Source organism: Phaseolus vulgaris, chromosome 1 (genome assembly GCF_051622355.1).
Source record: "Phaseolus vulgaris cultivar YP4 chromosome 1, ASM5162235v1, whole genome shotgun sequence".
NCBI lineage: Eukaryota > Viridiplantae > Streptophyta > Magnoliopsida > Fabales > Fabaceae > Phaseolus > Phaseolus vulgaris.
Window position 1 is genome coordinate 39611688 of NC_143498.1, and position 14911 is coordinate 39626598.

Here is a 14911-nt window from a genome sequence, read left to right on the forward strand (position 1 = left end):
CATTTAAAATCATGGATAGTTAAATATTATATTATACATTTGATTAATATTATATTATATTATACACTCGTTCAACTTTTACACAAATGATACTATTTTTGCAACACCTATACGTTGAATTGTATGAACAAATTTATTAGTTTGAGAGAAAAAAAAATTATGAATAATAGTTCAATTTATTTATAGGTTAAAATTAATTTATATATAAGTTAGAAAATAAAACTTTGAAAAATTATGTTATAATTAATTTTTACAAATTAACTACTTCATAAGTTAATTTTAATTTTCTAGATATTATTTTTTTCTTTAACAAATATTTATAAAGATATTTAGATGCGAAAATAGGCTACTTAGTTCCTCTTGGTCTAATCCGTTCAAAATGTCTGAAATGGAGTTATGTGAACTGCAAGTTTTGACCCATCTCGTTAGTGGAGGGAAACTCACCAATTTTTTTATAATAACTTTTTTAAAATGTATAAAACACACTTAATTAATAATTTTAATTGGATAAATTTAAAGATTATTTTTCTAAAATTTTAAATTAATTTATTATAATTAATAATTTATAAGTGTTAATGATTTAAATTAAAATATTATTATATACTTTAATCTTTAAATAATAGAATAAAAAATAAATTTTAAAATTATTTTTTGTTTTAACTTTTAATTTATAAAAAAACATATCTACAAGTCAAGTGGCCTCACTCCAATTTTGACCAGTGATGATGAAACGAAAGAAACCAAAACAAGGTATGTGATTAAAATATCAATCCTTCCACCAAATTAATTAACGACAAACAACAATTAGATATATAATAAGGAAGAAAAGTCATTATTATCACACGTTAAGGTACTTCTGCATTCAGAATAAGGAGTTTTTTTTTTCTAACTTTTTCTTACCTCTTTAATTATTCATTCTCATTTTTAATACTTTTAAAAGAAATTATTTATTCCAAATATAATTTTGTATCATAATACAAATTTAATAAACGAATTACTAAAATATATTTATACTTTTTTCAACACAATGTTTTGAATCGCAGGCCAAACCAACTAAGCGTACAGAACATAAATCAAAATTATATTTACTTGAGACAATAATTTAATTTTATGAGAAAAAATAAAAAATAAAAAATAAAAAATATTTTCTTATAATCTAAAATAATTTATGTATAAGATCGTTTATAGAAGGTATTAGATATAAAAGATCACTTATACAAGTTATGCGATCACAAGTTAATTACAACAGTTTTCTTTGTTTTCAATTTTTTACCATATCAATGAGAATATCAATGAGAATGCATTCTTATTTTTGGTATGGAACCTGATAATCCAATAATATTTGATTTCTCGAGTATCGTGTTTATCTAGATACCGTTTATCAATAATATAGTTCATGGTAACACGATACCGTTCATCAATAATATAGTTCATGGTTCATCAATGATATAGTTCATCAATATATAGTTCATTGTAAGTTGTATAAATAAATATAATAAATAAAATAAAGTTATTATAATATTAACAATACTCACTTGAGTTAGTTCATCAATATATAGTTCATTGTAAGTTGTATAAATAAATATATTAAATAAAATAAAGTTATTATAATATTAACAATACTCAGAATACTCACTTGAGTGTCGGAAAATCTTTTGTAACGGAAAACCTTTTGTATGGAAAAATAGGCTACTTAGTTCGTTTGGATCTATTCCGTCCAAAATGTCTGAAATGGAGTTATGTGAATTGCAAGTTCTGATCCCATCTCGTTAGGTGACTGGAAAGTCACCAATTTTTTTAATAATAATTTTATTATTCTTTTTAAAATGTATAAAAACACACTTAATTAATAATTTTAATTGGATAAATTTAAAGATTATTTTTCTAAAAATTTAAATTAATTTATTATAATTAATAATTTATAAGTGCTAATTATTTAAATTAAAATATTATTATATATTTTAATATTTTAAATAATATAATAAAATATAAATTTTAAAATTATTTTTTATTTTAACTTTTTAGTTTATAAAATAAATATCTACAAGTCAAGTGGCCTCACTCCAATTTTGACCAGTGATGATGATGAAACCAAAGAAACCAAAACAAGTTGAGCTGATTAAAATATCAATCCTTCCACCAAATTAATTAACGACAAGCAACAATTAGATATATAATAATGAAGAAAAATCATTATTATCACACGTTAAGGTCCTTCTGCATTCAGAATAAGGAGTTTTTTTTTTTCTAACTTGTTCTTACCTCTTTAATTATTCATTCTCATTTTTTAATACTTTTAAAAGAAATCATTTATCCCAAATATAATTTTGTATCATAATACAAATTTAATAAACGAATTACTAAAATATATATATACTTTTTTCAGCACAATGTTTTGAATCGTAGGCCAAACCAACTAAGCGTACAGAACTTAAATCAAAATTATATTTACTTGAGACAATAATTTAATTTTAGGAAAAAAAATAAAAAATAAAAAATATTTTCTTCTAATCTAAAATAATTTATGTATAAGATAAATTTATAGAAGGTATTAGATATAAAAGATCACTTATACGCGATCACAAGTTTAATTACAGCAGTTTTCTTTGTTTTCAATCTTTTTACCGTATCAATGACAATATCAATGATAATGCATTCTTATTTGGTATGGGACCTGACAATCCAATAATATTTGATTTTTCTGAGTATCGTGTTTATCTCGATACTGGTCATCAATAATATAGTTCATGATTCATTAATGATATAGTTCATCAATATATACTTCATTGTAAACTCTATAAATAAATATATTAAATAAAATAAAAATTGTTATAATATTAACAATACTCAAAATACTCACTTGAGTGTTGGAAAATCTTTTGTAACGGAAAATCTTTTGTAAGAACACTCTCTTATAGAAAGAAGAAATCTAAACACGAGAGGAAAGAAAGTATGATCGAGGGAGAAAAATTAGTTATTCAGTCGATAGTAGGAACTATCTAGACCTCTTAGTAATATTTCTTAATAATTTATTTCAAATTGATCAATAAAAAAAGTATAGGAAGTAATTTTTTAGATTGAACTAACAAAATCAAGTTTATTTATTTTGTGTATGTTGAAGATCTCATATCGACTAGAGTTGAAAACATTTTGTAATATATAAGTTGTAGAAATCTCATCTTATAAATCGATTTCACAATGTTGAATTAGATTTAAATTTTATTTCTTAATTTCATAATAATCTATAAAAAAAATGTTTTTATAATAATGCAGAAATTGATTAAGAAATTTAAAGATAGTTCCCAGAAATTTCATTCCAATCAAAATTATTGAGTTGGAAATTTATGAATGATGAATCTGAGCTGTGTTTTGTTGTTATTGGAGGTACTTGGTGGATGATGCAATCCTTGACACGTCATCGAGATTGACCTGATAGAAAATGCAGAACAAAAATGGAGTTTTCCAAATTTCTAAGTCTCCTTATTTTTCTATATATAAAGCAACTAGTTTTGGAACTTACATTGCCATTCCCTCTTCTATTATTCCTTCTTCCTAAACATTTTTCTCATCAAAATGCTTCCATTTCACTCCTTCATTTCACTCCTATTTATGCTTCTAATCACTCATTCTGCCATAACAGGTATCTTTCACTACTCATTATTTATTCAAAAAAAGTTCTATCTCACTTTCATTTCACAATTCTTTTAATAATAAATATTATATTTTGTTAATAAAAATTCATGTAAACAAAATTTTAAAATAAAATAATATTATATTTAGTTGTGAAATGAAGGTGGAAAAAATTGTAGATGTTAAAGAATTATCACCCTTATTGTAGGATATAAATAAAACGCTATACTCACAATTGTTTTTTTAATTTTAAACAAAAATATTTAAAAACAATGCTTTAAAATATAAACTTATAACTTCAAATAATATTAAAGTATATTTCAAATAATTTTTTTTGAAAACAATTTCAATTTCATAGGTATAAATGAAAACAATGCATACGTAAAATTACATTCTTAACAATGATTAATATTTTTTTATCAATAACTTCACTTGATATTTTTTATAAAATATTTAAATAAATTTTACTAACTATGATTAGTTGGTAATAATTAGTTATGCATGTGAGAGGTATTTGAAGTCTAACCCAAGTAGTAGTATTTTTATCTACTGACCATTGGTAGTATTTTGTTGCATCTAACTCAGAAGCACAATCTGGAGTATGTTATGGAAGACTTGGCAACGACTTGCCATCTCCCAGAGAAGTTGTGGGACTCTACAATCAATACAACATTGGCAGGATGAGAATTTATGATCCAAATCCAGAAGTTCTTGGAGCTTTGAGAGGCTCCACTATTCAGCTGCTGTTAGACATTCCAAATAAAGACCTCGGAAATCTAGCATCTAGCCAAGTGAATGCAAACAAATGGGTGCAAGACAACATAAAAAACTATGCCAATGTCAGATTCAGATACATTGCTGTGGGAAATGAAGTAAAGCCTGAAGATTCAGCTGCACCGTTTGTAGTGCCTGCAATGCAAAACATTCAAAATGCCATTTCTGCAGCAGGCCTTGGAAACCAAATAAAAGTTTCCACTGCCATTGAGACTGGTGCCTTGGCCGAATCATTCCCTCCATCAAAAGGCTCCTTCAAGTCTAACTATAGAGCAGCATATATTGATGGTGTCATAAGATTTCTGGTGAACAATAACTCCCCATTATTGGTTAATGTTTACACTTATTTCGCTTACGCCAAATCTGGGGACATTAGTCTTGATTATGCTCTTTTCACTTCTCCTTCGGTGGTGGTGAATGATGGTTCACATGGTTATAGAAACCTTTTTTATGCTATGGTGGATGCTGTTTATTCTGCATTGGAAAAAGTAGGGGGAGGGTCACTGAACATAGTTGTGTCTGAGACTGGATGGCCTTCTTCTGGTGGGAAGGGAACTACACTTGACAATGCAAGAACTCACAACACAAAGTTGGTTCAACATGTCAAAAGTGGAACTCCAAAAAGACCTGGTAAACCTATTGAAACATATTTGTTTGCCATGTTTGATGAAAATCAGAAGCATCCAGAGCATGAGAAATTTTGGGGGCTCTTCCGTCCAGATAAAACGCCCAAATACTCTATTAATTTGAATTAGTTAATACAACCAAAATTTATAAGGAATAAGGGCTATGATTCCAGAGGAGACTCTTCCATAATATCTCCATTGTTGGAATCTTATTACCCATTTACTATCAAACTTTGATGCTTTCAATAAAACTTTTCCTTTTCATTTGCCATATAATTATGACACAAACCTACACATTTATATTATCTTAAGATGACAGAGAGAGGCTTGCTCCAAAGTATAAAAGTATTATTAATTAATATAAACAAAATACCAATTCATTTGTTTAAATTATGGTATGTATTCTCCTTGACATGAGTCGAAATGATGCGATGTGATGTGACTTTCATATTATCTTTTTACAAACTCCAACTCTTCATGTTGGAAGTCACACAATGATGAGGGAGATTTCACCTACAGAAGATTATGTTATGCTCAAGTCAGTAAAAACATAAAATATACGAGTGTAATATGTATTAAAAATATATGAGGCGTGGGTATGACAGTTTTAATTGTCTATGCATACATTCTCACCACACAACTTTATCATGCCGCTTTTAAAGATCTTCCTATTCCTATGATTCCACAATTCAGCTACCATAGCTACCCACACACAATCCCACATCTGGTTAACACTTTTATTCACCCCGCTAATCTTGAAATTTAAAAAATGCATTTTTGGCTCCTAATGATCTGTCAAAGTCACCCCATCCACTCGTAACACTTGGACCATACTAGTCAGGCAACTTTGCACGTGCAAAAGTGGTGAGACGTAGTTTCTTTTTCCTCCCCACACAAACAACAAATTCAACTATCCATTCTGATCCCTCTTGGCAAATTCGCTCTAGTCAAAATCTTATCTTCAAGAACCCTCCAAGTTGTAACAAGAGGTGACGGTTGAGCCTTAATCTTCCAAAAACCCACGTATAAATCCCCCTCTTCCCCATGGACATCTTCTTTAAGGAATTTATATGCAAGCAGATTGAAAAAAGCCTCAGAAATTTGGTCTTGAGATTCACATTTCCAACCCACTTATCCTCCCACAGCTTTATCTCCCTCCCATTCCCAATCTCTCACATGCAATTATCCTCAAACTTGCCTTTCCAACCCTCAATCGCCCACACGTCCTTCAAATCCCTCCACCAAAGTGAATCTAAGTTACTTTTCTTTTGATCCCTAAGGTCCTTCCATCCTCCATATTTTCAATCCAATACTTCTTTCCACAAGCCCTTCTTCTCAAACCCTAACCACCATATCCACTTTCCCAACAAAGCAATATTGAACCGCCTAATCTCTATCATTCCCAACCCTTCCACTTCCTTCGACCCACATACCTTTTTACACAAAGACCATGCTATTTTCCTTTCATCCAAGCCCCAGTCCCATAAAAAATTCCTCTATATCTTCACTACTTCCTTCACCACCATAACCGACATTTTATACATAGACAGATAGAACAGGGAAAGAGAAGATAGCACAAATTTTATTAAACAGAGTCTCCAACCATTGAAATAAACTTGCCTTTCCATCTACCTAACCTATTCATCACTCTATCCACCATCCCTTCCCAGAACTTGCTTCTTTTGTGACAACCCCCAACTAGCATCCCCAAATACTTGAACAACATCTTCATCATATCACAATTCAAGATAGTCGCACATCGTTGTAACAAATTTAGGTTGCTTCCCACCCCTCTATGTTACTCTTCTGAAATTCACCTTTAAACCTAAAGCTAATTCGAAACAATTTATAATTACTTTGATAACAAACACGTTTTTCATATTTGCTTTGCTGAAGAACAATGTATCGTTCGTGTACTGTAGCACATTAACCTTAATGGACCTGTCACCAATCTTCAGGCTTTCAAGAACCTCTTTCTCAACCGCCTTCCTTACTACCCCAGCTAACCCTTCTGCCACAATGAGGAAAAGAAAAGGTGTTGGAGGATCACCTTGTCTCAACCCCTTCCGTGGTTTGAATTCCTGTGTAGGACTCCCATTTACTAGCACAGACACCGAAGAAGACTCGAGGCATGCTCTAACCCATCCAATCCACTTTCTGCAAAAACCTAGTTTTTCCATCATGTAGTAAAGAAAATCCTACTTGACAGAGTCGTCTACCTTTTCGTAGTCCACTTTGAAGACAATACAACTGGTCTTTCTCCTATTCACTTCATCCAGAACTTCGTTTACCACTAGAACGTTGTCTGTTAACCCCCTGCCCTCTAGAAACACTAACTGCCTACCTTCAATGACTTTGTGTAAAAATTTCTTCAACCTTAAAGACATAATTTTGGACACAATTTTGTACATACAGTCAACCAGGGATATCGGTCTCAAATTGTTCAGAACCTGTGGATTGTCAACTTTAGGAATCTAGGAGATAAATTAAGCACTTGTCCCCCTTGGCCATCTTCCATCTTCCTCAAAATCACGAATTGTCGTAATCATGTCAACCTTAAGCTCATCCTAACAGAACTTTAAGAACCTAAAATTGAAGTCATCCGGTCCTGGGCTTTTGTCACTACCACAACACCACACTACGTGTTTTATCTTTTCTTTGGTTATTCTTCCGACCAGCATAACATTGTCTTCTTCTGAAAGTGTAGATGTGTTATCTAACCTGACACGTGTACTTGGCTCACCTTCGAAACTTTGTTTGAAGAAATCTCTAACCTTTTCCTTTACCGCACTCTGCTCCTCATACCATTGTCCTTGTTCTCTCACCCTGTTAATGTCATTCCTAGCTCTTCTTTATTTAATAATCGAGTGGAAATATCTTGTATTCAAGTCCCCTTTGCTTCAACCATCTCTGACGCGCCTTCTGCTGTAATAAGGCTTCCTGTCTATAATTATTTTTACTATGTTCTGCTACCAACCACTTTATGTTCTCCCATCATTCTTCATCCAGCTCATTCTCATCATCCTTTGCATCTAGCTCCTGGATTTCTTTTTGTAAATCTTCCCCCAGCTGATCAATATTACCGAAAACCTCTCTATTCCAGTCTTTGAGATCATCTTTCCACATCTTCAACTTCTCTTTAAAACAAAAATCCCACTTCCTTGCAATTCATACCCCGCCCATTTCTTACTAACAAAATCCTTGAACCTGCCATCTTTTTCCAGATGTCCAACGACCTAAACGGTTTCGGACTCCAATCCGTGATATTTGTTTCTAACACTAGAGCACAATGCTCAGACACATCGATCTGTCTAAGACAGAATATTTACTATTGGGCCACTTTTCCAGCCATTCCCTCGACACCAAGATTCAATCAATTCTACTCTTCATTAGGTCGTTTGGTTTATACCAAGTATACTTTCATCCCACCATTAAAATATCAACCAACTTTGTACCTTCGATAAAATCATTGAACCTTCTCATCTCCCTACTCTGATCAACATCATTTCCTGTGTTCCTCATTTCACATGATCTCCTAATAAAATTAAAGTCCCCTACCACGCATCAGGCCTTTTCAATTTGCCCCCTCCTCCTCTCTCAGACCTCCTCCCAAACTGCCCTTTTATCCGCCAAAAAGCCAGAATTATACATATTAACAATAATGATTTGTACAGGCTCTCATATCTTCCATTCCCCTTCAATAATACTGTAATTATTCCCATTAGTAATTGTACTGAGACGAAAAAAACTACTCCTCCACATCGTGATGACCCCTCTAGCATTATTTCCAGCCCCATTTTCAACTCATTCCACTTCATTAGTACCCCACATTTTATAAATCTCTTCCCTCCTCAACTCCTTGCACTTTTTCTCTTGTAAACACACCCAATCCACTTGTTCTTTCTTAATCAACTCACCCAAATATTTATGTATGCTTCCTCGCCTCCCCTAATATTCATACTAATTAGTTTCATCATCAGAGAAATTGTTCTTTACCCTGCTTGAGTTCTCCCTCCTATCTGCAAATTTGTCTCTAATCTCCATAGCTTGTAAATGTCAAATAACAATATCGTCCTCTCCCAAAAAGGAAAACCCCACCTCCTTTCTAATATTCCAGGCCTAAAAGCTTATAAATAGTCGTCTTTCATCCAAAACAACCTATTAGAGTTCCTGACTACACTATCAGATAAGCAGTTATTTAAACTCTAAGATTCTAACCTTAGTTCCCATTGATTTCCCGACATGATTCTCGTTCCCATTCCTCTTCTTGATAATTCTCTGGTTCCCTTTCCTTCACTTGCGTTTTCGCATGGCGAATTTTCACAATCTTCCTTCTCTTTCGTATTCACGTCCCCATATATCTTCCGTCTTCACTCCCCACAAAAACAGTACCGTCGACGACCATCTCCTCCGAGCCCGCGTCGCCAATGCCCATCTCCTCCAAACCTGCGCCGCCAACAACCTTCTCCCCAGTTGCATCGCCAACATCCTTCTCCTGCACCGCGCCACCGTCTATCTTCTCCACCGTCTCGTCGCCATTGCTTCGCAAGGACGTGGTTTCCCTCGCCCTTGATCGTAAGCTATAATGGTTGCCTTTGGACGACATTGCTCTAACATCCTTCGTCTTGGTTGTTTCGTTTCTTGGGTCCTTCGTCTCCAATGGCGCCTAGCCTTGAGAGAAGTTTAATCTTGCCCTGCGCCTATCTTCCTTCCTTCTTCTCCCCAGCTTTCCCGTGCCTCTCCTCTCTGTCAAGGTTGTTCCCGCTCCCGCTGGACTCGCACGCACAACGTGAGCAACCAGCGGGGTCGTGCCTCCCCTCACCATCATGGGCATTACCGCTACTTGGTTCACGCATAACATGTGAGCTTTGTTCTTGCAACACCCTCCCTGGCTGTTCATCTTCCACCTCCCTTGAGCCCAACCCCATAAAAACAGTAAACATACTCCTTTATCTCCTTTTCGATCAATTATGTCAACCTTCTTCACAGTCCTACCCGTTGTTTCACTTCCTTTTTGCGTATTAACCTGTTGCACTAACACATTCTCAAAAGACATTTTGCTAAACCCTTTTTAATCATGCAAGCATTGTACTCTTCCATATTAGTGTAACCACCTCCGCAGCTCGATACCCTACCACCACTCGTGATTCCATTGCACGCTTCTCCCCCTGACTTGAAACCCCCACTGTCAGAAACTTCACGGACACCTCTTCTCCGTCGGCCACCCCTACGTCATACTGGTGACCATAGTCAGAACCCTCATAATCATAGAACTCTTCTTTGAACATCTCCTCTGACCAGGCATTTGAGTTCCCTCCCTGCACTGCTCTCCACTTCTGATGAGGACCACAAACACATACGCTCGTGATGGAGTTCTCCTCTTCTATCACAACCCTACACAGTGTTTCATTAAACCTAACGTTCTTCACCGTGCGTGCCTATCCGAACAGAAAAACCCTCACCCGCATTTTTAATTGTCTATCCATACATGTCCTTTATCTAGAAGTTCTAAAAAATAAAACGTTTCACTTCTTTTTCAGAAAGTAACCTCCACCTTTATTTTATCAAGTTCAAGAGTTCAACTAGGCAATTGTGGGCTTCTATTAGTAAATGTAGCGGGAGGGGTTTGCTTACCCTTTTATAGTCGACATATAAGAATTTTAAAGACTGTTTCATAAAAATCTGACCCTCGATTAGGGACCAGAGCCTTTTGGAAGGGTTTCCCCAATATTGGACCCTAACCCTCGCTTCTAGAGTGCTCGCCAAAGGGAAAATCTAGACCCAAGGGAATGGAGGATTTGTGTTTCTGGACAAACTTGATATTATGTTTGACACCTCTACCATCTTTAAGGGTGAATACCGAGCCATGGCTTTAAAGACATACATCGGTATAGCCCTTCCTTAAGTCTGATGGATGAACTGTGGCCATATAATTTGAGTTTCCTGGATTAGTGACATCTATAGATGATCATTCTCAATCAATAGCAAGGAATTTCTCAATCATGGCCTGAAAAGTAGATATGAGTTGATTGGAAAAGTATATCGGAGTTTATCCAAAAAGTATATCTGAGTAACAATTTAGTCTAAAAAGTAGATCCGATTTTATCAAAAGAGTAGATCCGAGTTGATCGAAAAAGTAGATTCGATTTTGATAAAAAAAAAAGTATTTCTATTTTTATCCAAAAAGTAGATCGGTGTTTGATTAGAAAAGTAGATTCGATTTTGAATTAAAAAGTAGACATGTGTTTCATCGAAAAAGTACATTCGATTTTGAACAAAAAAAGTAGACATGTGTTTCATCGGAAAAGTAGATTCGATTTTGAAAGAAAAAGTAGATTTTGTTTGATTGGAAAAGTAGATCCTATTTTGAACAAAAAAGTAGATTCATGTTTAATCAGAAAAGTAGATATGATTTTGACTAGAAAAGTAGATACATGTTTGATCGGAAGAGTAGATCCAATTTCGAACAAAAAAGTAGATATGTGTTTGATCGAAAAATTAAATCCAATTTTGGACGAAAAAGTATATATGTGTTGATCGCAAAAGTATATCCAATTTTGAACGAAAAAGTAGATCCGATTTTAGATGAAAAAAGTATATATGAGTAACAATTTAGTTGGAAAAGTAGATCCGAGTTTATCAAAGTTGATCAAGCCATTCATTGGTTAACTCATGCATGTTTTCAATCATAACAAAGATTGTTTTATACATAACAAATACCCTAAAAAATAAAAAAAGTAATAGACAATGGTGATTAATCAGATAAAATAGTTTGAGATTGTAGTTTTTTTTAATGGATTAGGGGTGTTCATGGTCTATTCAAAGTTGCGTTAATTCCAACACAACACCAACATCAACATCAAAATCAGTGTTTAACCAAACTCACTCTTTTTTTTTTTGTAAAAAGCTCACATGTTAGGCATCATTATGAAACTTGACATCTCAGCTAGACTAACACCCCAAGTATCAACAATCATCTTCCACCACACGGAAAAAGTATTATTAAAAAAGGGAAAAAAAAGAAAGAAAGGAAATACAAACAAATATGAGGGGACTAGACCAAAACACATATATGAAGAAACCTAAGGAAAGTGATACTTAGGTAATCTATACCTATTGAAAAAGAGTTCTAAAAAAAGACTAGTCGAAAGCCTATTATACCAAAGAAATTATTCTCTATGAATAAATCCTAAGTTAGAAAACTTATCAACACATGCATTCCCTTCACGAAAAATGTGAGAAATCTTAAACCTGATTTTCCCACAGTAATCAAGGCAAGTGTTCCACCTATTATGAAGAATCCAAGGAACATTAGTCTTAGCAGTAAATGCAACACAAACCAAGACATAATCACATTCAAGCCATAAAACTAGTAAGACCCATCTTTTTAGCTTCTTCAATAACATGTATAACTCCATAAAACTTAGCAACCAAAGTAGTTTGAATATCAAGGAAAGCAGAGAAACCATCAATAAACTCCCCATAAACCCACGAAAAATACCACTACAAGCAGTAGGACCAGGAGAACCCCTAGAAGCACCATCAATATTAATTTTATCCCAACCTAGTGAAGGAAACTGCCATCTAACAAAAAGAACATGAATAACTTTGCAACTCTAAGTATTAATATCAAAGAACTTAAGCACTTTGAAGTCGAACATATCATTCCTCATAGAGATTTTAGACGAATTACCCATTAGGCAAGTGAAATTCTTAATGGTGGAAATTGTCATGGAAAGATCAATCTTAACTTGAAATCTAGCATAATTTCTCATACACCATATCATCCAAATAGAGAAGGTAGTCACAACAAGTTTAATCAAATTAACAAAAGGACTACCATTGCTCTTAGTAAAAGAAAAGAGATAATCCACATTAGAGAAATGAGAATTAAGAAAAATTTGTCGAACCCAATTCCAATTATGAAAAGCATTACGACATTTAAAAAATAAATGTTGAATAGATTCTTCTTACTTTTCACAAAGTGTACACATAGAACATATGCAAACCTCTGTGCTGAATGTGCTAATCCATAGGAAGCCACCAATGAAAAACTTTACAAAGTATCAGAGTTTTGGAAGGAGAAATATCTTTCCCCAACCACAGGGGACTTCTATATCCAAGAAAACTTTCCTAGCAAATTTGAGAGTGAAATGACCAGAGTCTTCTAGAATCCAATTAGGAATATTCTGTTTCTGCCTATTCATGATATGATATGTTCAAAAAAATGATTCACCTGTTGTAAAGTCAAGGAAATAATCCATTCATGACCATTCCAGAATTGGGAAACTGTAGCTACCAGGGTTCTAAAACCATCAGATACCCCTGCAATGTTTGATAAACAAGTAGAATAACATCATTTATCATTCCAGAAATTAACAACAATACTTGTACGAAGCGTCCAAGAGGCATGTTCAAGAATAATGTCATAAAAGTGTTTAATCTCAGGCCAAATAGAAGAGGATCTATAAGCCAATCAAAGATGATACTTGATTTAAGAACTATGGCTTTCAAGAGAAGAGGCACAAGGTTTGTTACTATAAGCAAAGTTCCAAGTAAGCTTGAGAAGTAAGCATTACTTTCGTACTAAAGGTTATTAAACTTCAATCCTCCAATTTCAAGAGGTTCAAGAACTGGTTTTGTTTGTAATCTTTTGCAAAAAATTGTTGTGATTTAGTGGAAACCATCTTAGTGTGAGATGAGACTGGATGTAGTTGAGTATTGAGTGAACCAGTATAAATCATTGTGTGTTATTCTTCTCTTATACTCACTGCTTCTAAAAACTGAAAATCTGCAAAACTATAATAAATTGAATCTGTTGTTTTAAAATTGAATATGTGGTTTTACTCCAATATTAATCTATGCTATATTCTGTTATCAAGATTTTGAAAAGAAATTAATCAAACTTAAAAACTTCAAGGTATCTTTGATCTTTGATCTTTGATAGGTTCATACTTAAAAACAAGGCATCAATAAACAATCTTGTTTTGGAACTGGTTTTAAACCTCATAATATAAAATCTGATTTTAAAATGAAATTTTGAAAAAGTGTTTTATTGTTTTAAAAGACTATTATTGAAACCTGATTTGAATCTTGGTTAACAATTTAAAAATCAAGTCTCTTATCAAACCACATTGTTATAGAACTAATTTGAATCTAGTTTTTAAAGAATACTAATTTTTAATACACTATGATGTTAGAATATATGGCCTTAACGAGAGGGAGGGTGAATTGTTTAAGAGGGGTTTTTGAAAACTTTTTCATCTAGAACAAAATCTTTTGTATGAAACTCTATCAGAAATTCAGTTAGCCAAGAAATTAAGCAAAAAACTGCAAAGCACCAGAAAAACAATCGATTGTTTCTTCGAAACAATCAGTTGTTTATACCAGTAAAGGAATAACAACTGAATTTAAAGGAGTTTAAGGGAAGAAAGAGATACACAAACAGCTTATACTGGTTCACTATTAAACCAAGAGCTACATCCAGTCCCCAGAAGCCACTGGGCAATCCACTATGCAATCAAAACAGATTACACACAAACCACCAAAGTAGCGACCTTGAACCCTTCCCGAGGTGCTAATTTCTCCTATTCAGTGATTGGATGTTCTTCCAGGACTTCTCATTCTGCTCCCGTCATTGAATCTTTACATTGTTCTCTCATTCTATTAGTTGATGTATTATGAATATTTCTTTACAAATCCTGGAACAATTCTTGTAAACATAACAACTGTTTGAAGAAATATCAAACTGTTTTATTATGATGGCTGTTATTAATTGTTTTTACATGAATAAGTGTTTTCACTAGAATCACTCTTATAAAATCATCTGATTTAAGAAAATCAGTGCTCTGTTGAGGAATCTAAAGAGAACTTGAGCAGGA

At 33.3% G+C, this 14911-nt stretch overlaps 1 protein-coding gene across 1 annotated transcript; it reads left to right on the plus strand.

The window, feature by feature from the left end:
- Nucleotides 1–3521: 3521 nt before the first annotated feature.
- On the plus strand, nt 3522–5301 carry LOC137814012 (glucan endo-1,3-beta-glucosidase). Its single transcript, XM_068616528.2, has 2 exons — nt 3522–3640; nt 4216–5301. The coding sequence occupies exons 1-2, from the start codon at nt 3574–3576 to the stop codon at nt 5157–5159; spliced, it is 1011 nt and encodes a 336-aa protein (XP_068472629.1). The 5' UTR covers nt 3522–3573; the 3' UTR covers nt 5160–5301.
- The last annotated feature ends 9610 nt before the right edge of the window (nt 5302–14911 follow it).